Source organism: Zeugodacus cucurbitae, chromosome 2 (assembly GCF_028554725.1).
Source record: "Zeugodacus cucurbitae isolate PBARC_wt_2022May chromosome 2, idZeuCucr1.2, whole genome shotgun sequence".
NCBI lineage: Eukaryota > Metazoa > Arthropoda > Insecta > Diptera > Tephritidae > Zeugodacus > Zeugodacus cucurbitae.
Window position 1 is genome coordinate 29,352,982 of NC_071667.1, and position 27,516 is coordinate 29,380,497.

Here is a 27,516-nt window from a genome sequence, read left to right on the forward strand (position 1 = left end):
AAGTTTAATGCATTTTCACATGAGTGTGTATGTATGAATGTGTATGCATAGTAAGTAGTGTGAGAACTTCTGCATTTGCGTCATTTAAAATCTAATTAAGTTTAGTATGAGACAAATGCTTGACTTCAACTAAAGTTATATGCCTTGTGCAAATAAAGCTAACTAAACACATACATACATACCTGATTGTGTAGTTACTTGTTTTTCAGAATCTTTGTCATTTTTTCTCATTCTCAACACATAACAAGTGTTGCACTCTTTGCACTTACACGCAGTTATTTGAAATACCTTTTAGAAACTATTTGGGAATAAATAATGAAAATAAATTATTTAATATTTATTTGGATGAAATACAACGGACACGGTTTGATTCGAAGAATTTTACTTAGGGAAAAGAGATATAGTTGAAGACCGAACCTTTCCTTTGAAATATCGTGCAAAGAGGTTATCATTCTGAGAATATTTAATAGCCAACAATACATTTTGAAAGCTTAAATAAATCAAAACAATAACCAAAGGGATTATATGGGGAAGCGATGAGGGTTCTATATCATACAGAGAATGCAAACGGAGAACTCACTAGAAGAAATTTTTTGTACTACAACTTTGAAACCTCAAATTGATTAACAAACAAGTAAGGAAAGGCTAAGTTCGGGTGCAACCGAACATTTTATACTTTCGCAATTTATTGATATACTTTTACTAAGATATCACACAATTTGACCATATATTTGGCATAAAATTCAATAGAATAACGAAAATCATCATATATAGTATATAGGCTGAGGTAATTCATGAACCGATTTCACTCGTTTTCACCACCAAGATACAATGTATCGAAGACTATACGCTCACTTAATCATTTTCCACACGTGTCATCAGGGTGTCAAGAAAATGCTATATACCGAAGTGTACGACGCAACGCTCATTTTCCATTTTGTAAAAAAATCTGAGTACAGCTTCCTTCTGCCTTTTCTTCTGTAAAATTTAGCGTTTCTGACGTTTTCCGTTAGTAAGTTAACCCACTTTTAGTAATTTTCAACCTAACCTTTTGTATGTGAGGTGAGCGTGGTTATTATCCGATTTCAACTATTTTCATGGTGTGTGGTGGAGTTTGGTTTATATAGCTTCATTGGTTTGCGAGACATATACAAATAACCGATTTGAGGCGGGGCCACGCCCACTTCCCCAAAAAAATTACATCCAAATATGCCCCTTCCTAGTGCGATCCTCTGTTCCAAATTTTACTTTTATAACTATATTTATGGCTTAGTTATGACACTTTTTGTGTTTTCGGTTTTCGCCATTTTGTGGGCGTGGCAGTGGTGGTGGCAGTGGTTTTGCCCATTTTCGAAAGCAACGGTCCCAAGGAACATTTGTTCCAAGTTTCATTAAGATATCTCAATTTTTACTCAAGACGGACGGCTGACTCGTCTCGTCACCCTGATCATTTTGATATATATAACCCTAAAAAAGAAATCCCATTCACCATCAATTATTCGACCAACTTGATCTTGATATTCTTATATCAATAGTTATTCCAAGTTGTAAGACATCTCATTAATCGGACCATACTTTCTAGAACCTCAAACCACCGAATACGAAGACCTTAGTGTTAGCAGCTATGTTTCTACCGAGAATTAGTGGATACATTTTCCTGATAATAATGTGACGTAGTGCTAAAAATTTATACAATTGGTTCGGTTCTTTCTCCCCATATACTTAATATAATAATTTAAATAACTCCAATTAACTTTATACCGTATTATCGGGCAATAGATAATACATCTCATAAAAATAATACCAAATATAAATGATATCAGTCCTGATTATCCCCTAGCTCCAATGTACCCCTTATACAAATTTGTATACTCTGGCAACCAAGTTGATAAGATAGTATAATAGTTTTGTTCACATAACGGTAACACCCAAAACTAAACGAATTAGATATAAAGTTATATGTACCAAAGGGTGATGAGTTTAGTTCAAATCAGGATGTATGTCTGTTCGTCTGTGCAAGCTGTAACATAAGTAAAAATTAAGATATCTTGATGAATCTTGGTACACATATTTCTTAGTCCCATAAATAAAGCTATGAAAATATAATGTGGTACAAAGGATCGCACTATGAAGGGGCATATTTGGATATAATTTTTTTGGAGAAGACGGCGTGGCCCCATCCCTTACTAGGTTTTTTGTACACATCTCGTAAATTACTAAAGCTGTATCAACCAAACTTTCTAGTCGTTTCTTCTAGGTACTATCATATACAGTCCTAAAATAGAGGAAATCGGATTATAACCACCTCCCGTACAAAGGTTATGCTAAAACCTACTAAAAATGCTTTAACTCAGTAAGGGAAAACACCAGATACCTTAAATTTCATTATAAGGATGGTACGGAAGAGCTGCATTTCAATGAAATTTGGTTTGTGATATTTTTCTTGCATACCAATTATGTTGTGAAAATAGGCCAAATCGGTTCACAACCACGCCTACTTCCTATATATCAGAACTTGGAAGTCGATCTGAATCATTTACTTTACAATATATAAAGTAGGCACTAGTGAAGATATGGGAACAGAACTTTGAATAAATACTGCATTTATAGTGTGACATCGCTCTTCTAAAAATCGTCGAAATCGAACCATAAGTTTTCAAGGCCTCATATATCGAACATGAGAACCTCAGTGCTTCTAATTTTTTCTTACCGAAAATATAGATAAGTCTCTCAGATATTTTGAAGAAATTTTGACGGAATATCTTTCTTTTAATAATATGTCTCCGTGCCAAAAATTCGTGAAATCAGGTCATAACTTCACCTAGCTTCGGTATACCTAATATTAGGGTTTTCAACTTTTCTGTACTTGTTCAAGTAAACGAGACATGCCCAGAACTTACAATATATATATACATATATATTTGGCGTAGGAACCGCTTTAAGCGATTATAGCCGGAAGCGAACAGAACTTACAATGGTCTATGGAAAAGTACCCCCCCACAATTCACTCACCAATTTAGAACGACAAAAATCGCTTGCTCTTAGCCATATAAATGCTTTACAAACAATTTAAATATCTTCATTACCTCTAGATACTTCGAGAAAGTACTTTTATTAGCTTAAACACCAGTTGTACGAATGCAAAAAACAGTAAACTGCTTTAGTCACACGTGCTCGAGGCAAGTAAATGCTTGTAATAACCTATATGGGCAGTTTTGAATTTCAAATTTACACTTTAATTGCCGCAATCGTACTCATGTTGCATGCACGTGGTCACTAAAAGCGGCGACATTCAACGTTTAGGCAACAGTACAAACGATTAAATCCGATGAGCCAAGTATGGTATTTGCCAACAACAAGAAAGAGGGCTGAAAACACCAAAGACAAGCGAATAATACTCGCCGAAATGGCACGGACACACAATGACTCAGCAACTTACTTGCCAATTTACCGACAACGGACAATGAATGCGAATATCCCAGCAAACATGAAAACATGAAGGGCAATGCAACCAAGTAACTGTTGCATCTCATGAAATCGATCAACTAATTTGAGGCCTTTAAAGTTGGCCAATCTCTATTTTTAGAGATAACAACTGAGGGACAAAATGCACAACTGTATCAAGAGCAATATCCCATGTACCTTAGGTGAATATACCAAAAAACATTGTGTAAAAAATTCTGTTGAGAAATATATATGTGAAACATTCTTAATAACTCTGTGGAACTGATGTTACCAATTTAATTATTTTCTTCTTAAACTGTTGTCCATCATTATAAAACTCACATACATGATCTGTTCAAAAAATAAAGGGAATTTTCCTTTTTTGTAAAAAATATTTTTTCATTAGTTCACATTATTGTTGGCGGATTGGGGCAGCGTGCGTGTGCATCGTGCTGTTAACAGGGAAACCCCCAAGGAGGAGTTCTCTCCCCTCTTCTCTGGATCATGGTCGTTAACGAAGCTTGCAGAGAGGGGCAGCCGGGCTGCGGAATGTGACCGATTATGTTTTATGGGATACTCTTGTGGTGGAAGTCTCTTGAAAAAGCCTCATTAGCCAAAAGGCTAGAAACTGTTTAACGAGCGACTCTTGTAGTATGAGTGGCGCGCTCCGAACGACACCAACCTTGGCACTGCATATACATAGCACCCGTAGACATAGCTGGAAGGTGCTTAGCCGCGAAAGCTGCTGTTAGACTTAGGAAATCCGGGTATATGCACTTTCAATTTGAACGCATCATATTGTTCGCCAATCCATAAAAACACCTCTACCGATGTGATGCCGACTCAAGCGCCTTTCCTACTTCCTTAAGTCATGAAATTAATAACTGTATCTATTCGGGTCCGTCAAGGTAAAAATTCTTTTCATCACTAAATAAACAGTAGTTTTCCGAAATAACGAACACATTAATTGTCAGGCCTGTTCATTATAATGAATTTTTCGTTAATTCGAGTACTCACTTAGAGGTATGTTTTTCAATAAAAAAGAGTTAAACCTCCGTAAATTGCAGTTATTAAATTTTTTTATTAATTATTTGTTAAACAAGTAAGGAAGGGCAAAGTTCGGGTGTAACCGAACATTTTATACTCTCGCAATTTAATGATGTAATTTTATAAAGATAACACAAGTCGACCCATAGATTCTGATTAAAGTTCAATAGAATAACGAAAATCATCATAAATAGTATATGGGGACTGAGGTAATTCCTAAACCGATTTCACTCGTTTTCACCACCAAGATACAATGTATCGAAGACTATACGCTCACTTAATTTAATAGTACTTATAATTAGGTATATGGGATCTGGGGGAAGTTATGACCCGACTTTTACCATTTCAGGCACAGAGAGAAACTGTTATAAGAAAAAAATTCAGTGGGAATGAATTACATTAAAATATCTGAGGGATTTACCTATATTTTCGGTGAAAAATTAACCTTAGGCACTGAGTTCTTCATGTTCGATATCAGGGGCCTTGAAAAGTCATGGTCCGATTTTGACAATTTTACCACAAGTGATGTCACAGCTCAAATACAGTATTTGTGTAAAGTTTTATTCCGCTAGCTTCATTGGTTCCTTATGAATACATTATAAAGTGAACGAATCAGATGGAATTCAAAATTCTGTTATATGGGAAGTAGACGTAGTTGTGAACCGATTTCGCCCATATTCCACCCGTGTCATCAGGGTGTCAAGAAAGTGTTATATACCGAATTTCATTGAAATCGGTCGAATAGTTCTTGAGATATGATTTTTGACCCATAAGTGGGCGACGCCTGCAGAAAGATTGGCTTATATAGCTTTATTGGTTTGCGAGTTATATACAAAAAACCTATTTGGGGGCGGGGTCACGCCCACTTTTCCAAAAAAACTACATCCAAATGTGCCCCTCCCTAATGGGATCCTATGTTCCAAATTTTATTTTCATAACTTTATTTATGGCTTAATTATGACACTGTATAGGTTTTCGGTTTCCGCCATTTTGTGGGCGTGGCAGTGGACCGATTTTGCCATTTTCGAAAGCAACCTCCTCAGGGTGCCAAGGAACATGTGTTCCAAGTTTCATTAAGATATCTTAATTTTTACCCAAGTTATCGCTTGCACGGACAGACGGACAGACGGACGGACGGACAGACATCCGGATTTCAAATCTACTCGTCCTCCTGATCATTTATGTATATATAACCCCATATCTAACTCTTATATTTCTTGGTGACACAAACAACCGTTATGTGAACAAAACTAAATTAGTTATTATACTCTGTGCAACAGGTTGCGAGAGTATAATTATCAGATAATATGTTGTTTCAAGCTCTAATACTCTATTATATTTTCGCAAAATATTCTGCTTCCAATCAAGTATGTCTTGATTTTATATTCAAGTACCGCTAAAAAACTAATGCATGAATTAAAAGACAAAGAAAAAATTTAAAAGTTTTCATGTCAAGTATTACAATCCTCTTAACAGCCAGGAACAACTTTATGCAATAAAACAAATTAACTTTTAATCGCGAACATTTGTTACTTGAGATAGCTTCTATAATGCCTGCTGGGTTGCACTTCATAAGCAACATATATCCATATCCATCTATAATATGTACATATGTGTGTGCACGAGGCTACCATCAGCCATCTGTGGCTGGCCATTTTGTCAGTATGTGGTGCGGTTTGTTAGTGAAACTCCATTTCCCTGAAGAGTGTTTTTGTGGTTTTTATTAACAAACCGCGTTCACACCGCAAAACACACAAAACGGCGTGTTCAGAGCGAACACACATCAACCTCACAGCCACAGCTTCTGACGCTACTGTAATTACACGCACACACACACAGATATACTCCGCATGTGCACATATGCGTGTGATCAAATTAATAACCACTCTCAGAGCCTGCCTTGTGTCAAATACCATTGCCGCACATTTTTCAAGTGCCCATGTTGGCACTTATTTGCCTTCAGCATAGCGTGGCATGGCAGTCAGCGGATTCGAGCGCAGACAGCAGAGCCAACAAGTACTATGTATACATCCACACGCACACAGACAAATCCATACCGGAACGTGACAGGTGATGGCGCAGCCACTTCGACTGCACGAGCATAAATCGCAAATAAAATAAAGAATTAATTAAACCATTCGCAGTCGCGACCCATGTGCCAACTGTCTCGGGAGACACGTGATGTGCCACATTGGTGTGCACACCTCGCTAAACGTAATGCACACAGTTTTGCCATTTTGGTCGTTACATACAAACCGCGACCGCACAGATCCCTTTATAAATGTGGTAAATCACAAATTGACTCCCCACAACAAGTTACATTGTTTGGCAAGTATGTCAAAGTGCTTACATTCGTTTTGATTTACAATTATACTGACAGTTGTAATCTCTAATCCTGAATAACTGAACTATTTGTCACATCTAGTTCTATGATGAGAATTGTACATTATAAGACCCTAAATAAGAATTATCTTCTTAAAGTTGGCATTTCGTGGACGCACGGAATATCGAAACGACTGACACTATTAAGCTATCAAAGGAAATTCATATAACATTGATGAATATGGCTACGTGAAAGTTCTGTACTAAGTGGGCTTACATTCCTCTGAGCTAACCCTCAAAACAATGAACCGAATCTGAAATCAACGCTAGTCAAACTACTTAGAATTGCTTCCGCATCCACCGGAACTAGTAACTAGCGAATTTTTCTTTTTTTAAGACCTCGAGAAAAGGTTCTTTGGAAAGCGATTTAGTGACAATGAAAAGATTATCGCCTAAACTGTGATATATTTTGGATCTCACATGAATCCTAGCATGTCATCCAACTAACTTTCTGAACGATGATAACTTGAGAAAAATATAAGTAGTCACGTTATCGTTAAAAGTTATTAAAGGATCTCAACCTATTCTTTGTATAAACTCGACAGATAATCATTGATATTTGTTTTCCACATTTGGCCTATGACTGAACTGGGATATTTCCGAAATTCCGCTACGTAAAACACTCCGTCTGTAAATATGTATGTTCTTATTATTTCTATACAACTGTTATCACATTCGTTAGAAAATTTACAACATACAAGGGGTCAGGGGCAAAGTGCTAACTACTCATTCCTCTAGCTTACGCATGCACATGGGGAAAAAATTACAAAAATGTGTAACAACAACGAGCTCTTTTTCGCAAATCCCACTTTAGCACCCTACTGGATCTGTCTGTTGTATTTTCCAAATCAAGCCTCGCATGACCTCCGGATTGAGAGCTGATTTTTGCAGCACTTAACCACAACAAACTTGTTTTTATTATTTGTGTGTGTGAATGTGTGTCACGATTTCGTCATAAATTGAAACCATAAACTTGTTGAACTCATTTCGGTCTAGGATTAGCAAGTTTGTTTACCGCAGTTGTATAAATGAAATAAAAGTGCTTGGAAGGAGCTAACCAAATATGCCGAAAAGGCACATGAGAGCGTTGGTGAACTGGCGAGATGCAACCGCTTAGAATGTATTTTATTTTTGAGATTATTTAATTGCTCATTTAACTCACTTTTGTGCACTGACTTTCTAACGTTCAAGAGGAGCAAAAGTACGGAAAGGGTTATATAAATACATATATTGGTTGTTTTGTTTTACAAGTATAATACTAAAACACTCAAAGCTAAAAATGCTCCGAAATTTTAAATATCGGTAAATAATACAAAAGAGACACCCTGTCATATATTTGCCTCAGATAGATAACTACAACCCCTTAAACTGGAACCCCACATCACACTTTTTAGCTGTCAACACTTGTTCAGCTTACGAAAATTATAGAAGAATAAAGTGTCTGAAAAGCCTGATATTAACTGCTATCCTGGAATAAAATTTTCATTGGTGGAGTTGTCAATTAGTTAAGTCTAAATAAGGCTCTCTATGTCGGATTATATACCATTTATTTTTTTACTCTCGCAACAAAGTTGCTAAAGAGAGTATAATAGTTGTGCTCACATAACGGTTGTTTGTGAGTCCTAAAACTAAACGAGTTGGATGTAAGGTTATATATACCAAAGTGATCAGGTTGACGAGTAAAGTTCAAATTCGGATGACTGTCTGTCCGTCCGTCCGTGCGAGCTGTAATTTGAGTAAAAATTTAGATACCTAATAAAATTTGGTACACGTGTTCCTTGCACCATAAGAAAGTTAAGTTCGAAGATGGGCGAAATCCGACCACTGGCCCGCCCACAAAATGGCGATAACCAAAAACATATAAATAGCTATAATTAAGCCATAAATTGAGCTATTGAAGTGAAATTTGGTACAAAGGATCGTTCTAGGAAGGGACATATTTGGCGTGTAGGCGTGAATCCGCCCCTACTACTCTCAAGAGTCGTTTATTTTGGTCACTTAATTTTACAATCCAAAAAAATCGGATTATAACCACGCCCACCTCCCATACAAAAGTTATGTTGAAAACTACTAAAAATGCTTTAATTCAGTAAGGAAAACGATCAGAAACCTTTAATTTCATTATAAAGATGCTACAGGAGAGCTGCACTCAAAATGGTATACAAAATTTTAAATGGGCGTGGTTCCGCCTGCTTATTGGTCAAAAACCATATCTCCGAAACTACTCGCCAAATTTCAATAAAATTCGGTTCATAATATCTTCCTAGTTTTGCATTGATATGTTGTGAAAATAATCCAAATCGGATCACAACCACGCCTACTTCCCATATACCAGACCTTTGAAGTCGATCTGAATCGTGTATTTTACAATCGGGTACTTTACAATATATAAAGTAAACACTAGAGAAGATAACGGAAGAGAACTTTGCAAATATACTGCATTTAAATAGTGGCATCGCCCTTCTAAAAATGTCGAAATCGGTCCATAAGTTTTCAAGACCCTATATATATCGAATATGAGAACCTCAGAGCTACGAATAAGTTTTTACTGAAAATATCGGTAAGTCTCTCAGATATTTTTAAGAAATTCAGAGGGAATATGTTTCTTCTAATAATATGTCTCAGTGCCAAAAATGAGTGAAATCGGGTCATAACTTCATCTATCTCCTATATACCTAATATTAGGGTTTTCAAACTTTCAATGGACTTTATACCATACTAGCAGACCCGACGAACTTCGTACCGCCTTAGTGTAAATTTGATGCACTACTTTATTTTGTATAGCTGACCTATCTTATGTATGCGTACCTATTCAATTTGAACTGAAATCTATAATATCCTCCAAATAAAAATTAATACCTATAACAAATTGTTTGTAAGGCAGATTAGAAAAGTGTGAATTTTAGACATTTTCAGGCAATTTTTCTAAAATTTTCTCTCCGTAAGAACCATTCTCAAACCCCCTAGAATACACACAAAAAAGAATCAGCCAAATCGGTCGAGCCGTTTTAATGTTATGTCGTGACAATGGAAAACGGGTTTCATTTTTATACTCTCGCAACAAAGTTGCTACGAGAGTATTATAGTTTTGTCCACATAACGGTTGGTTGTAAGTCATAAGACTAAACGAGTTAGATATAGGGTTATATATATCAAAATTATCATTGTGACAAGAAAAGTTCAAATCCGGATGTCTGTCTGTCCGTCCGTCTGTCCGTCCGTCCGTGCAAGCTGTAACTTGAGTAAAAATTGAGATATCTTAATGAAACTTGGAACACGTGTTCCTTTTCACCATAAGAAGGTTAAGTTCGAAAATCAGCAAAATCGGACCACTGTCACGCCCACAAAATGGCGAAAACCGAAAACACATAAAGTGCCATAACTAAGCCATAAATAAAGCTATGGAAATAAAATTTGGTATGAAGGATCGCACTATGAAGAGGCATATTTGGATGTAATTTTTTTGGGGAAGTGGGCGTGACCCCGCCCCCAAATAGGTTTTTTGTATATATCTCGCAAACCAATAGAGCTATATAAACCAAACTTGACAAAAATGACAGAAATCGGATAATAACCACGCCCCCTCCCATACAAAGGTTAGGTTGAAAATTACTAAAAGTGGGTTAGCTCACTAACCAAAAACGTGAGAAACACTAAATTTCACATAAGAAATGGCAGATGAAAGCTGCACTCAGATTTTTTTGCAAAATGGAAAATGGGCGTCGCCCATTTATGGGTCAAAAACTATATCTCAGAAACTACTCGACCGATTTCAATGAAACTTGGTTTGTAATAGTTTCCTTACATCCCAATGATATGTTGTGAAAATAGGCCAAATCGCTTCACAACCACGCCTACTCCCTATATACCAGAACTTTGAGGACAATCTGAATCGTTTACTTTACAATATATAAAGTAAGTACTAGTGCAGATATCGGTGAAGAACTTTGCACAAATACTATGTTAATACTGTGGCAGCCCCATTCTAAAAATCGCCGAGATCGGACCATAGGTTTTTAAGGCCCCATATATCGAACACGAGGACCTCGGTGCTTCTAACCTAATATTATGGTTTCCAACTCTCAATGGACTTTATACAATATGTATGACGAATATGTGGGTCAAATTGTGTATTATATAATATTAATAAAGTTAAATAAATAAATTGCGAGAGTATAAAATGTTCGGTTACACCCGAACTTAGCCCTTCCTTACTTGTTATATATATAGATTATTATCAAGCGACAATTATTTTTAATTCCTCACAGGACCATTCAAAATTTCAAAATTTTTAACTCGTGATATCTTTTGAATGGTATGTCAGAATCTAATAATTCAAAAAGTTATATAAAGGTTTTAAAGCGATCTTAAATAATAAATCATTTATTTCGATAAGGATTAATACTAAGGTATAAATAAAGAGCCTTTTCAAGTAGTGGTATTATAATTAATTTTTTTATATAAAATCGCTTATTGTGACAAAACTATAAAGTTAGAGGTATGATGTCGCGACGTTTTTTGTAGATAATGATAAGTTCTACAAAGTTGTAGTACATCACTTTTTTATATCTTCAATCGTTTTCGCAGCATTCGCGATTAAAGAAAGTTTTTTGGTATTTTTTTTACATTATCGGAGTTTTGGTAAGGAACCCTATTTGTTTTTTAAACTAAATATAGCCTATGTCACTCAGGGATAGTATAGCTTTCCAACGGTGAAAGAATTTTTCAAATCGTTTCAAATTCAGTAGTTTCGGAGCCTATTCGAGACAAACAAACAAAAAAACAAACATTTCCTCCTTATAATATTAGTAAAGAAGTATAGATATGTGCCAAATAAGTGAGTCAAATTGTGTTTTACATTAATAAAATTGAATAAATAAATTGCGAGAGCAAGAATGATAGAAGACAAGATTACGACAGGCGTTTACAGTTAGCTTTTTTAGGTTTTATGTTCCTGTTGAATGACAACTTTCACGACCCCGAACACGCGAGCAAAACAAAATTGCACTGTGGTACAAAACAATAAAACCAAAACAAAGAGCTGAAGCCAAGGCTAGTGCTTAATTATTATTTAAAATTCTAAGTGAAAAATGTATTAACTTGAAAAAGAAGTCCGCAATGACGGAATTAAACAACAATAGTACAAAAAAGTCGTCTATAAAGAATTTTTTTCACTTTTTCAACCAACAAAAAAGTTGGCAAAATGGCGAAATTTTTGTAACAAAACATATAATTTTAATTATAAATATGCATGATTATATTGGATCATTTTATAAATGAAGATTTTAAGAATTACGTTCATTGTGATATTTTATCTGCACATTATTCAATTTGGTTCACTATGTTTCACATTTCCGTTTTCCATTTGACAATTCTTCTGTTACCTATTCCCATTCGTGGGTCGTGAACGCTTCAGCCTGTCGTAATCTTGTCTTCTATCATTCTTGTTGCGAGAGTATAAAATGTTCGGTGACACCCGAACTTAGTCCTTCCTTACTTGTTTATTGTAAATATGTTCTAACAAATCGACAACTTTACTAGTGGCTGTCAGACATAGTAAGACAAATTTTTACAAGTAACAGTAAAACTCATACGCTCATAAATCTAGGGGCGAATATTTTTTGCATGCACTATTCCATTATCAAAACTTATTTGCATGCCATTTGAAGTTATAAGCCACTTAAAACTTTCAAGTATTGCATTTGAGTTTTTCTTTCTGAGGCATAAATGGATATCTATTGCTAGTTATGTTTGTTTTTTCTTTCCTCAAATGCTGAAGAAAACTAATATACACTTGTTATAAAAGATAAAAAGATACACCATGTTATAAAAGATTAAGGGTTGGTTATTGAGAACATTATGTTGGGTATATAGTATATAACGCTTAATTATTTCGAAAGAAAGTCGAAATATAATAAGTCAGAACTACAATATGGCCTGTCAAAGTAATTTTCTTTGGATATTTCATTTGGCAACATGTTTTCGAACAACACCTGGTGTGTCTATGTTGGCCCATATTGCTGTATTCACAACTGCTGAGTCAAATGTTGTAGACCTAGCGCAACTACTTTTTCAATGTTTTTTTTACTTATTGGATCTACTAATTGAGCGTATTTGATTGCCTTAGCCAATGGATTTGGATGTGCGCGAGTTTTAGAAACATAATTCTTTCTGCTCTCCTCTATATCCTTCTTTACCTTAGGAATATCAAGATCTATGTGGATATTTTCGTTACGCATGCACCATGTTGAACCCGTGATTGTTCTAAGCATCTTAGATTGGGACCTCTGTATAGTTCTCTCAAGACGCTTCCAAACACCAGTAAAGTTAATGAGGGTCAATGTCTCAGTGACCCATTTGGATAGTTGAAACGCCATATTGAGTATATCAAATATCTATTGAGGCGGTTCAAAGTGCAAGGAATGATAGGTCACCAAGGGTATATTTGCTTCATTTCTGTAACCGTTAACTCAACCGTCGCACGCTTTAAAGTATTCATAACCTCGAATCGCGTCGGTTATGAAAATCGGACAAAAGAATTACAATGCAGCCTCAAACTCACGCCCAAAAAAGTGAACACATATCATCACTTTCACACTTACATACATGACAACATGTGCCGAGCACGTTACACAACTTCCGTCACTTCTTCCACTTCCGATTCGCTGGAGAATACGAACAAATAATGGCTAAAACTGAGAAAAATGCTTTCCAAATTTTTATTTATGATTTGCGGGAATTCAGTCAGGTTTCGTAGCTGTAGTGTTGTTGTAATATGCCAACAATCCAAAAGCTGAGCGTCCAACAAAACTGCCGATTTGTGGAGCTTACAAATCAGACTGGGATTTCAATTGCCCGCTCAGCAAACAGCTGGATGAATGTCCCAACTACACAGGAAGACCTTTAGCTGTCTGGCTGAACCTTTAGCGTGTTGTACGGCCGATAGATTGATTGATTGGTTACGCGCGCACTCGGTGGGCGCGTTAGCCGCATTAATATTGGCTTGGAACTTTTCGTAATGGCAGCATGCACGAATGGATCCCGAGGATATACCATACATACACACACACACACAAATAAACATTCATAAGTTTATTGGTTTGTATTTATGTGTGTACGTGTGTTTATTTCGTGACCAGCAGCCAAATGTTCAACGGCCGAATGTAGATAAATGATGAATCATTCTGCTCGACAGGAAGTGAAACGCTTACGAATACCTCGCTGGACTTTATGTTTACTTTAGCTCTATTTATTTTCTGCTTTCGCCATTAAGACAGTTGCCTAAATATTTATTGTAATAAAAAGATGCGCTGCCGCAGACAAGAAGTTCGAAAACAAATAAAAATGGTGATAAGAAAATTCCTTCATTTCCGCCTTTATCCAAACTGCCTGGGCACAGCTATCTTAGCAGCTCTTTGATTAACTTCTTTTTATTATTTTTTTCTATTTTTGCCCACTAATTGTGTAAATAATGGAGCTCAACTCATCAAGCTAATAATACTGTACAAGGGAGCTATGCCAATGTTGTAAAAGGCAACAATGTACAAATGCAACCACCGCAAAATCCTCCAAATAGTGGCATTGAAAATATGATTCTAAATCTGACTCAATGTATGACACAATTCATGTCTACGATGCAAAACATGATCCAAGATTTAATAAAATCACAAAACCAAATGCTGCAAACCTTATTAAGTAAAAAATGAGCATACTAAACATTTGTATATGGAACGCTAACGGTGTTAACCAACATAAACTAGAGATAATTAGATTTCTGTCTGAAAAAAATATAGATGTAATGTTAATATCAGAGACTCATCTGACAAACAAAAACAATTTTAAAATACCGGGATTTAGACTGTATGTTACAAATCACCCGGATGGAAAAGCACATGGCGGAACGGCAGTATTGGTTAGAAATCGGTTAAACCACTTTACTCTGGGTTCTCATGCTACAGCACAGTTACAAGCTACAACAATATCGTTAAAAAATCGTGGTTGTGATTTAAATCTATCGGCTTTATACTGCCCACCTCGTTTTAAAATTACAGATAGCGAATTTAAAGACTTCTTTGGAACGCTAGGTCATAGATTTCTAGCAGGTGGAGATTATAATGCAAAACACATGTACTGGGGGTCACGTCTTAATAATCCGAAAGGACGCCAGTTGTACCAAACCATTATGAACCACAATAACCTTGATATAATATCTCCTGGTAAGCCTACATACTGGCCCAGTGATCGTAACAAAATACCAGATTTAATTGATTTCGCTGTAACCAAAAATATAGATAGATCACTTGTGACAGTTGATATATGTACAGACTTATCTTCAGATCATTCACCTGTACTAATAAAGTTGTGTGAAGAACCCATATTCGTTGAGCCAAAGGTGGGTCTAACATCTCACAAAACGAACTGGTTAAAATACAAAAAATATGTGAGTAGCCACATTAATATTGATGTAAAAATAGATACAGAAAGAGATATTGATAAAGGTATAAGAGAATTTAATGATGTAATATCAAATGCAGCTGTCATAGCAACACCAAACATAAGCAATAAACTGATTATCCGCAGAAAACTCACTAATAATGAAATAGAAAAGCTTGTAAATGAAAAAAGGCGAGCTAGACGTGAATGGCAGTTAAATCGCTCCCCTTCTACTCAGCTGCAACTAAAATATGCTGTACGAAAACTAAAAACAGCGCTTAAACGTGAGGAAGAATACCACACTCACAATTATATAAAGAAACTGTGTCCAAATTCAAACAAAGGAAATTCTCTTTGGAAAGCCCAAAAGTCAATGAAGCCTCCAGTCGACTCCAACTTGCCTATAAGAGGCTTGGGTGGAAACTGGGCAAGAAGTGACGAGGATAAGGCAAATTGTTTCGCAAATCACCTAGAAAAGGTATTTCAACCTAATTGCCCAAAGAACAGATTTAAGCTGCCAATCATCTCCAATAGCGCTAACGAGTCGCTTGGGTCTATTCAAACGTCATCTTCTGAAATTATTAAAATCATAAAAGAGCTGAATCCTAAAAAGTCGGCAGGACACGATAAAATTACTCCAAAAATGCTAATTGAGTTACCAAATATTGCTTTAACAGTACTCACCTTGCTCTTTAACGCTATTCTCAGATTCGGATACTATCCAAGTTCATGGAAAAAGTCGCAGATCATCATGATAGAGAAACCAGGTAAAGACTTGACACAGCCGTCTTCATACAGACCAATCAGTCTTCTACCCTGTCTTTCTAAAATACTATCAAAGATGTCTCCTTTCCTCCTTGAAAATAATGTAATACCAACGCACCAATTAGGTTTTCGTGCAAAACATGGCACTGTAGAACAAGTAAATAGAATTACTAACGAAATCAGAAGGGCGTTCGAGTATAGAGAGTACTGTTCTGCTATATTTCTAGATGTGGCTCAGGCGTTCGATAAAGTGTGGCATGACGGGCTTTTATATAAGATTAAAAAAAGCTTACCTCTCGAAATGCATAAAATCTTGGAGTCTTATTTAAAAAATAGAAAGTTTACTGTCAAAGTAGGAGACTTCATATCTGAAGAACGACCAATAAGAGCTGGTGTACCTCAGGGCAGTGTTTTAGGGCCAACTCTATACATAATATATACAGCAGATCTTCCAACAGCTAGTAATATTTTGACATCAACTTTTGCGGATGACACAGCTTTATTGAGCCGAAACAAATGCCCAATTATAGCATCAAAAGTATTAGCAGCGCATTTGATTTTTGTCGAAGAATGGCTAGCAAACTGGCGTATAAATGTAAACGAACAGAAGTGCAAGCATGTTACATTTTCTCTAAGACCAAAAACGTGTCCGGCAGTTAAAATGAACAATATTTTAGTACCCCAAGCGACTGAAGTAACATATCTTGGTATTCACTTGGATAGAAGGCTCACGTGGAGAAAACACATATCGAGCAAAATAACCTGCATGAAGATAAGAGCAGCACATTTAAATTGGCTTTTAAATAAAAATTCAAAACTTAGCCTAGACAACAAAGTTCTATTATACAACGCGGTCATAAAGCCGATTTGGATGTACGGCATCCAACTGTGGGGTACGACCTGTGCAACCAATATCGATATAATTCAGAGATTCCAATCAAAAATGCTTAGAACAATCACGTGCTCACCATGGTATATGCGTAATGAAAATATCCATAAAGATCTTGGTATTCTCATGGTAAAGAAAGAAGTAGAGAACAGCAGAAATAAATATTTGTCCAAACTCCGCGATCACCCAAACCCATTGGCTAATGCTTTATTACATTCTTGTAATCAATCACGTCTAAAAAGAAGAGATATGCCAGCACACTGAGGAGCAACGTTTCACCAAAACAACTCAATCAATTGGTTGAGCTTGTCTAGTTTTAATTAGAATTAAGATTTTATAACTTATTGTTAGGCTCCAAAGAGCAGATTCAATAAATAAAGAATTATATGAAAAAAAAAAAAAACTCATCAAGCTCAACACGAAATTTCGGATTTCACTCCACCGCTGGGCATCACACACACATATATCGTTGCCGAGAACTGTGTTGCGGTGAGCCTCAGTAAATATTTACCTCAACGAAATTAATATTAATTGTTTATCAACAATGAAATTACACAAGCTGGCTTTCATTGTGTTTTTCTTAGATTTTTAAGTTATAAAACGGCAATTGAATGCAATGAGAAGTAGCTACTGATGAATATGATCGGTACATGGAACAACGGATATTGAAAAATAATTGATTTGATGCCCGACAGCTGATATGGCAACAAAACACAATTTGTAAAACATGATTTAAAGAGATTGTTTCAGTTTGGGTTTACTTTAAAGCAACTGCCTTCTGGGGTCTAGAAAAAAATTATGTCATTCAGTACCGGATATTATTTCATTCCAAATCTCTTACTAACTTAATTTCTAAATAAAGATGTGTTGTGCATTTTTTTTTTTTTAGTATACCATATAATTTTAATATTTGTCAATAGCTCGACTTGATTTTGCATTTTTGCTGTCCAATAAGTAAGAAAATGACCATAGCCTCTTACACTCGACTTTAACATGTCTGAAAGCACGCTGTCTTAAGATCCACAAAGTAGCTTCCGTGGGAGCGATAACCGTATCATTCGACTCAAATTTCTGACCGGATGCAAAACCGCTTTTTCTACAATTCGTGTGAATAATAGTAGCTTCCGGTGTACGAGAATGTACTACAAAGCAGAATATTACAAATAAAAACTTACAGTGAAGAATAATTATAAATCCTATAAAAAAATTTTAAACTCATATTCAACCTTTTTCCTCTTCACTCTCAGATCAAATATGCATAAGCTGTGAACTAAAGAAATGATAGAATCATCCCCCTGGCAAAGAATCTGACAAAATGTTTCACCTCACCTCATCAAAAATATACGAAATCCGTTCAACATCTCACATAACGTAATAAATGTTTCTGTTTTCTCAATCCAAAATGGACCTTGGTATACAGAAATTTTCAGCGAAAATTGCTTAATAAATGTTGTTGTTTTAACGATTATCCAGCCTTGCTTGGACGGGAAGTATAAATCTAGTTGTCGTCGAGGTCATCTAACGATAGGCCCAGGAAACATGCTCTTTGAGAGCGTCGGAGCGTAGATGAGTCAGGTGCGTTGGGCATGCAAAGAGTTGACTAATAACACTCAGAAACTCATTGCACGCAGGACATATATTCTGCATGTCGCCATTTAGTCTGGATAAGTAGAAGTTTAACCTGCTACAATATCCAGAACGAAAGATTCATGTGGCAACTCGAGTTCATCGTCTGCTCTGGGTAGTGGTTTGACAGATTTTATGGCTCCGCTGTGAATGGCGTTTAAGACGTATCTAAAGCTGTCCGCGTCCGCAGTCTAAATATTAGGTTGCCAAATATCTCCCTCCCGCTTTTTTGCTCTTTCTTCAAGGCTTTATAAAAAGTGTTACAGTGATCGGATTTAGGTACGATTCTCCGGTCTTCGACCACGACAGTTTTCGCTTGATATTGTCGTATGTGATCCAGTTTTCGTCGCCTGTCACCATCCCCTTCAAACATGGGTCGAGTTCGTTCCATTTCAGCAGTATATCGCAGGCATTGATTCGGTCCAGAAGGTTTTTTTGCGTCAAATCATGCGGCACTCCCATCTTCTGGGCGATGGGTCGGTCTAACTCGATGCTTTCCATGATGTCTTTTTCACCCGCTCTGAATAGTCAAAAGCATTCCTCCGCAGTTCGAAGTGATAAAGTACCATTCCCCAAAACATTATTAATCTCACGGAACGTTTCTCTACCGGATTGTCTTTAACGAAGGAAAACTATAAAAGAGCGCGAATTTCGGCGTTAGTGAACTCAATGTTTACACGTCTATAACTAGTTTTATAGGTTATGTCAAGACCTTTCAAAGATGTATAATATTTAGGGATGCAAACATCGTGAAATGAAACATCGATGGTTCGATGTATCGATGTTTCTTCAAAACCCATCGAAATCAAAAACATCGGCCATTAAAACATCGATGTATTTTTGAACATTTTTAACTTATTTTAAATTTAGTGTGAAAAGCTAAGGGATACAGAAGCATAAATAAATGAAATGTAGTACGTCTTAAGTTGATACATTTTATTTCACTTAGTATTATACATATGTCTGTTAAAGTTTTTTCTCAATAAATAACAGAATTTCAAAACAACGACATGGAAAGTTTTTTCACTGTCATTTCTTTTCGATTTTACTTAGAAAACAGGCGTTTACTCGGCACTGAAGTGGCCAATTAATAACCCTATTTATACAACTCCGGAAACACAGTATTCATGTCAACCCAAACGTTATTGGCTTCTGATTGGTAGGGGTAACAACCGAGATGCACTTTCTCTTCAACCTTCCGTCCCTGTAAATTAATAATAAATTTGACAGCTTACATTTCACCTTTTGGTGGACCAAATGTTTATTCTGGTTCCAAATATCAAACGAGTATTCTGTTTCACACTCATCCGAAGATTCCGTTACATCAGCGCGATTATTTGAATGGTTTATGGAATCTCTGATCTAACGCAGTAGCCTACGCCAGAATTAAATTGTATAAATAAATCATAATCTCCATATTTTACAAAAATCGAATTCCAATGTAATAAAGCGTATCCAAATAGAGGGTTTCGAGTTAATACCCGAAAAAGTGTGAAGGTGTGAAGTCAAATTTGTATATAAAACATCGACATGAAACATCGATGGCTGATATAATGTGCCCAGTGGGCCACTTTTGGTAAGCAGAACTGGCGCTGTGGGATGAACCAAACGTAATGTTACGGTGCCCAAATTAACCATCCTTAATAGTATTGCTAGATACAAGCTCTGTACCGCTTTAAACATAGCCGCGAAATTCAAAAGACAAAAAGGCGGACGGGAGATATTTGCCAGCCTAATAGATCGATATCTTCGTTTTTTATACATACTCGTATATGGTGTATTTCGAGTATTAGGATTACGCACAAACTATGAATGAAGTGTCCAAAGTGTTTTAAAATGTATAAACTTTTCATAGGTTGGTTACTATCGAACCTCACACCACTTAAGGGTTGGAGAAAACCTTCACATATTTTGAACCCGACACAAATATACTTAATTATTATTGTAATATGAATTATATATGTTTCCAAGTTGTTACATTTTGTATGTTTAAAATTCAGTAAATTCAAACTGATTTGATTATTGTGTTTGCTTGCTTGCAGTGATACATCGATATCAACGCGCGTGGACATGCTGACGCCGGCCATCGAAGTGTACAAGCCGCCGCTCTGACATAAGGATGACACGGTGGAGAGCAATTTGGGTTATCCATCGACGAGTAGCGATTTCTAGCATAGGCTTATCACGACAGCGGAGATCACCGCTACATCAGCTACGGATAATCTATTTGCGCTTCCATCATAGTGTCAATCAAAGTCAACCAGTAACAAAAAATACTAACTACAACAACAATAACAACAAGCATATTACTTACTACCAGAACAACCTGAAAATCCCAAAAAAAAACACATTTGTATGCAAACAACAGTTGCGAACACTACACACATACACACACAAACAATAACTGCAACAACAAAAACTGAATCAAAAACGAAATTAGAAAAAAAAACACATGCGTTGGTATGTATGTAGGCTTGCGGTTGTTTGTGTGGGTGACACCAGAACGCAGTAAATTTGGGGATTTGATGAAGCGTGCGGCGAATTATATAATCTGCGGCAGTTAAGCTGGTCATAGCGCCCGAGAATGCAACGCCAGAAGCGCGTATACCATACATACATACAAGTATCGCATGATGATCGATCCAACTGAATAATTCCTAAGATTGATTACATTTAGTTACTTAAGTAGTAATAAAGAGAAAAGATTTTTATGCTGAAATTAGAGAGGAAAACCATTATGCATGTGTGGCTGTTAAGAAATATATATACAGACACACACATATAAATGTATCAGTGTTAGTCAGCATACATGCATCGGGAGTGTGCTGAAAATTAGCAGCGCTGATATGCAAATACCTACAGACCTAAGATGTTATAAACAAATTGTTATTTTCATACGATGATTATGGAAATTAAGTTCATTACAGTAAAATAAAAGCAACAAAAAAAACAAAAACAAAATATTTGATAAATACATATAGTGTTATATAATTATGAAGGTATTTAATAATATGTATGTATATACATATATGCATTGCATATGTACGTATGTACAATATTTTATGTGACAAAAAATTGCATAATTAAGTGCAAATGAGATGAAGTTGAACTAGCTTTAGAGAACAAAAAAAAACACAAATTAATTATAACTAAACTTAGCTTAGTTACAAAACAATTGAGAATTAATTTTTGCAAGGACTAATTTTTGTACTGCTGAATAAAAGTACTTAGTGAATAAATTTGAATTAAGACGAAATTAGCTACTTAAGCATAACGGTATACAGCTAATTAAACACCACACAACTATGCAACGTGAATGTGCACATAAACAGTTACATATAACGGAATGCATAGCAATGGTGTAGCTGTAAAAATTATATAGAAATTATATACATACATACATATGTAAGAAAACGCAATTTTATAATAGTTACAATAAAAACAAACAGAAAACTAGGAGCGAACCCAATAAGTTAAGGCATGTGAAATTAACGTAGAACTTAACGAATGCAAGTAATAACAAAAACAAAAACAAGAAAAAAAAAACAAATAAAATACAACAAAAAGTAAAACAACTAAGAGTTTAGCAAAGAATTATTAAGTATGCATATATATACTTACATGTAAACACACGCACACAAACTGCTGTATAAAGCACCGTCGAATTACATAATAGATATGATAAAGATGTTAACCGAAAAACCCGAAAGCGTTACAAGGCAGCTTTCCAACAACCCACCCCCCCCGAAATGTTACTTACGTGCATAAAGAAGCATACATATGTAGTTATAATGATGATAATAATAATATGGATAACAATAAATAATATTTAATGCATAAAATACCACAGTGTAAAGCATACAAACTAAACTAGTGCGAACATTGCATACTTTGTGGCGTTAGTTTGCACATTGTTGCTTGCACACAGCCTGAACAAAGCATGCGAAATGCAGCGCTGCAGCCGAATGCAGTTAGACAACGGAAACGCTTCGTCATTGCCAGACCATAGAAATGCCGCTACAAATGCAAATTTTGCCAAAAAACACACATACAAAAACAACAAGAATAATTCGTAGCCGAAATTACAAAACAAAGAGAAACAAAAATAAATAAAAATCAGCAGCGTGCAGCAATTATCACACATGCCTACGCACCTACACTAATACACATAATTACACAAACATATTCATACATATACCTCCATACACTTAACCACGCATATTCATATATACATACACACACATGCAGCACATGGCCTCGTCACATCCATCATCAATGCCAGCATTTTCATAATCATAATGAAATATTCAATTTTTTGACTGTGATCATTTACGGATATAACAAAGCATAATATTGAATTGTTGATGCGGTAAATAAGTACAACATAAAAGCAATTTGTTTATTATTTATGTATATGTAGGTATATGTAGTTGCTAACTAATTGAATCAGAAGCGCATAGAAATTTTCGCATTTTGGCAAAATAATTTTCATATTTCCTTGTACATATGTATGTATATGTACAGTTACTGCACGCACACATTCTTGTATGATACACTGCTGCAGCAATTGTGTTGTTTTTGTTGCTATTATTTATTGTAAATGCGTAATAATTTATATTATTTAACTATTATTAAGCAAATAATATGTTAAATCTAGCAAATGCATACACTTACATACACACATACATATACGTACATGCATATACACTGCACGTCATCAGGATAGCGCCCCCCAGGAATGCTTGGTTGATACCAAATATTTTCTATAGTATTTGGGTTAGAGCTACAAAATTTTTTTCTAACATACTTGAAACAATTTTTAACATAAATTAGAAATGGCGGTGCCACTTATGTTAATAAAAACTTCATAAATTTTAGTGGGGAGAGAACCCTATAGTTTTTTAATAAAATCTAGTGTAATGGTTGACCAGATGTGTCTTATGCCATCGATTAGTTCCGTTCATGCTTGGTACATTGCTTACCACTCCCATACACTTTTCTAACCAACCATCCCCAGACATTATCTGTAATATTTAGGTCTGGGGAGTATGGCGGCCACTCCAGAACACCGACATTTTGGCTTTGTATCCCTGTTTTTCAGACCGAACAAACTGAATTAGGCATTGTTGTGTCTTGAATATAAGTCTAGATTGCCAAAAATATATAAAAAAAACGCGAAATCCACTTTTTCGATTTGCATTCCTATTTGGCGTTAAAAACTGCAATACGCGGCTATCATAATATGATATGGTTCCCTACACCGTTACAACTTTGACCCGAGTGTATTTGCGATTCTAATGGGGCCCATCCATGGTGCACGTCATGGAAATAGAAACCTTTCCATCTGGGCTTTCATAAATAAATGTATTCTTATCCGAAAATAAGAGATAATGCCACGCCTTAGAAGGTTAAACATGTTCGAACAATAATTAGCCGTATTTCTTTTCGCAATTTATTAAGAGGTGGATTTTTCTTTAGTTCCTGCCTTTTTATACGTTCAACTTCTTTAGCCACCCTCTTAGTAGTTGACTTGATCACTTTAATATTATTTTTTCTTCAAATTTGACGGAAGAGCCGTGATAATTTGAAGCTTCCCTGAGTATATACAGAGCGCCTGCTTCCGTAAATCAACGATTATTGCCACATTTGAAGCTCTTTTCATAAGTTTCTTTATTTCGAAGAAAATTGAAAATTTCTAAATCAATTTTATGCAAAAACGTGACACATCCATAAATCCGTTTCGATTTTGGATTTTTCATCCACAAATAAAACAATTCTTCTTCCCAAATGGCACAACAAATTGAAAAAACTTTTGTAGCTCTACCGCAAATACTATGGAATATATTTGATATCAACCAAGCATGCTAGGGGGGCGCAATGCTGATGACGTACAGTGTACATATACATATATTTAAGCATGTGTAGATGCAAGTGTGTGTCTATTATATAAGAATTGGCGCTTAATTGAGCAATACTAATGGAATAAAGGAAATAAGCATACAGAAGGCAAAAAACAAAGAGCGCCAACAGCTGAATGCAAACAAAAAACAAATTGCTGGCGCTAAAATATGAAACAATAACAACAAACAATAAAACATAAATGACTTGTGAATGAGAGTAAATATTTTAAATGATTAGCAAATACGTGTAAATGGTAATAAATGGCAAAAAATAAAATGAAATAAATTGTGAGAACGCTTGAATGCAGATAGATTTACGCGCATACAGTCGATACGAATGCTATGTGGCAGAAGAAAAATGCTCTATGCAACAGCTTGTATGCATGTATTACGCGTAGTACCGTTATGTGTATATACAGATATATTTAAATATATATACATATGTATGTAGATAAATGTTAATGCTTATTTGTTGTTGTTGATTTTGTGTACAATGTTTTAATAATATATAATATTATGCTAACACGTACACATATACTATTTTATATATGTATGTGCATAGAAAATGTGTATAAATTTAAAGTAAATGCGCGCGAAAAAACACAAGTTAACTGTTTTTAATATGCCACCAAAAAATACACACACACATAGAAACACTTATTCATAGACACAGTTTAAGTTTAAGTTTTTTTTGATTTGCATTTTAATGCTTTGCTGCTATTATGAATGGTTATACGCCTAACCATGTACGCCAACCATTAACGGGCTTATCGGTATTTCGTAATTGTGCAGTGAGATCAATAATCTCTTTAATCTATTGTCGAATTCCCCAAAAACTGCCTTATCAAACAATGGTGCCATAGTCAAATTACGGGTGGAATTCTTTAAGGTTAGAACTATCCACTGTTACAAGAGATATTATGTTTTTTTACAGTCGACATCTGAGTCATAAGTCGTGAGTTCTGCCTTTTCTAGGTTGGATCGCAAATTTCTAACCAAAAAACTTTTCTCGAAAGCGCTCGTCCAGACGGCATTTCATTAGAATTTCTGTTATGAAAATGCACTTACACTTAAACTTCCCTAACTCGAATCACCATAATCCACAAAAAGAAAGTTCGAGTTAGAGAGACTTCCAGTTATGGAAGGTAATTTATTTGACTTCTAATGCCAATTCAAGAGTTCGAGTTATAGAAATTTAAGTTAGGAAAGTTCAACTGTAATAGAAAATACCAAGTCGCTCTCATCTGAAGCAGAACTGCCGCACAGTTAAGGCCAAAGATTTCGATATCATCCGTATACGCCAGCAATTGTATACTTTAGATTTTTTTTAGCTCTGCGGCTTTTATTTCTTTCGCCAGCATCATGTTAAAGAAATCACACAATAAATAGTCGCCCTGTTTCTTTTGATACAAAACGGGTCGGAGAAGTCCTTCTCAATCCTAACTGTGCTTCTGGTATTATCCAACGGCTTTAAAATCGGTACAAGAGTGATGTGTGTCGATTCCTTTTTCTCGGGTCTTTTAAAAAATTTGGCGCATGGTGAATTCAGTTAGATATTTTTCTGGCTCCAAACTTTAAAGATATTCCTCCCATTATTTTACAATGTTGTTTACTGCTACAAGTCGGAGGGTTTCTACGATATCAGATTGAAAACAAGGGATTATCGAAATTTTTAAATTATTAAGACTTATTTTTCAAAAAAATATTACAATATTCCTCGAATTCGGTACAGAAATAAAGGCAAACCGGTGCATGAATTCTGTCTTTAGAGTTAAACAAATTATTTACGATTGAAGTGAAATGTTTAGGTATGTACTATGAGTACAAAAAGAGAATTTATTATTTGCATATTGATTTCTCAAAATAGAATTTTAAACAATTTTAAATAGTGGAATTATGAATGAATATCATCGTGCTTGACAATACAAATTATTATTTTCGTATTTATTTAATAGTGAATTTTGTTGAAAATATTCACATGTGCTAACCAGAACTACAATTTCCAGCACAAGAATACAAATACAAACAGAAACAAAGTTGGGAAAACTAAAACTAGTGAAATAAATAAAATAAAATTGAAATATTTTTAATGCAAATTTCTGCAGTTATATTTCATTCAAATTACAATGAATTTTTATTTTTGCTTCTAAAATATGAATGAAGTGCAGTTTTAATTACATATGTATATCATATGTGTATGTATGATATTGTAATCATATTTCTGTGATTTTTTAATATTTTTTTCTGTTATTTTTGCTTCTCCATATTTCATTTCATTGTCCACACATATGTACGAAGAAATATCCTTACATACACGCATGCTCATATACAAGTACACATTTGCTTATGCGTAGCTACATACATGTTGGCCACCATTCGCTTGAGTGCACGAGCTCATATCAGCTCAATTATTAGTTTTCAAATTTCTTTTCGCCCAACTCATCCATCGCAAATCACCAAAACTTCAGGCATCTCGCATAAGATGCATAGTTGAATTCTCCATAGGAACTTGCGCAATGTTAACATTATATTTAAGCAAAACTTATCACAGCATACACATACATACATACATACAACCATAATTTATGTACATAGATATAAAGAAATTAAATGTGTATGTATGTCATAATGAATAACGAAACAAGCATATGCACACACACATCCATATATTGACATAGAGACATATGGTAGTTGAGCATGTATGTGTTTCGAGTATTGGTTAGCCGAGTGAAATTGTTAGATGATATAACTGTTGGATGGTAGCGAACACATTTATACGAATACATAGATTAACTAGTAAGAGTTGAGTAGATAAATATATCCATGAAATACGACTATGCTAGTTTACAAATCAAATTGGCTGCGAATTTAATGGAATCGGCGGGTAGTAGACACTTGTATGTACATGTTATATGTCTATAAGAAGCGAAAAGTACTCACGTAGTGTCTCGGCATAAGACGTGTATTCGAATTTATACGAATAAACGTTAACTAATCAAGTCGATTCAAGCCAATAATGTACCATATGAA

At 35.3% G+C, this 27,516-nt stretch overlaps 1 protein-coding gene across 1 annotated transcript in view; it reads left to right on the forward strand.

The window, feature by feature from the left end:
- LOC105213645 (protein tipE) overlaps positions 1-26,901 on the forward strand; it is a 106,624-nt gene extending 79,723 nt beyond the window's left edge. The window contains exon 2 of the mRNA XM_011186612.3: positions 20,629-26,901. Coding sequence (XP_011184914.2) covers positions 20,629-20,698 — 70 coding nt within the window. The 3' untranslated portion in view covers positions 20,699-26,901. The remainder of the gene's footprint in view (positions 1-20,628) is intronic.
- Positions 26,902-27,516: the final 615 nt, after the last annotated feature.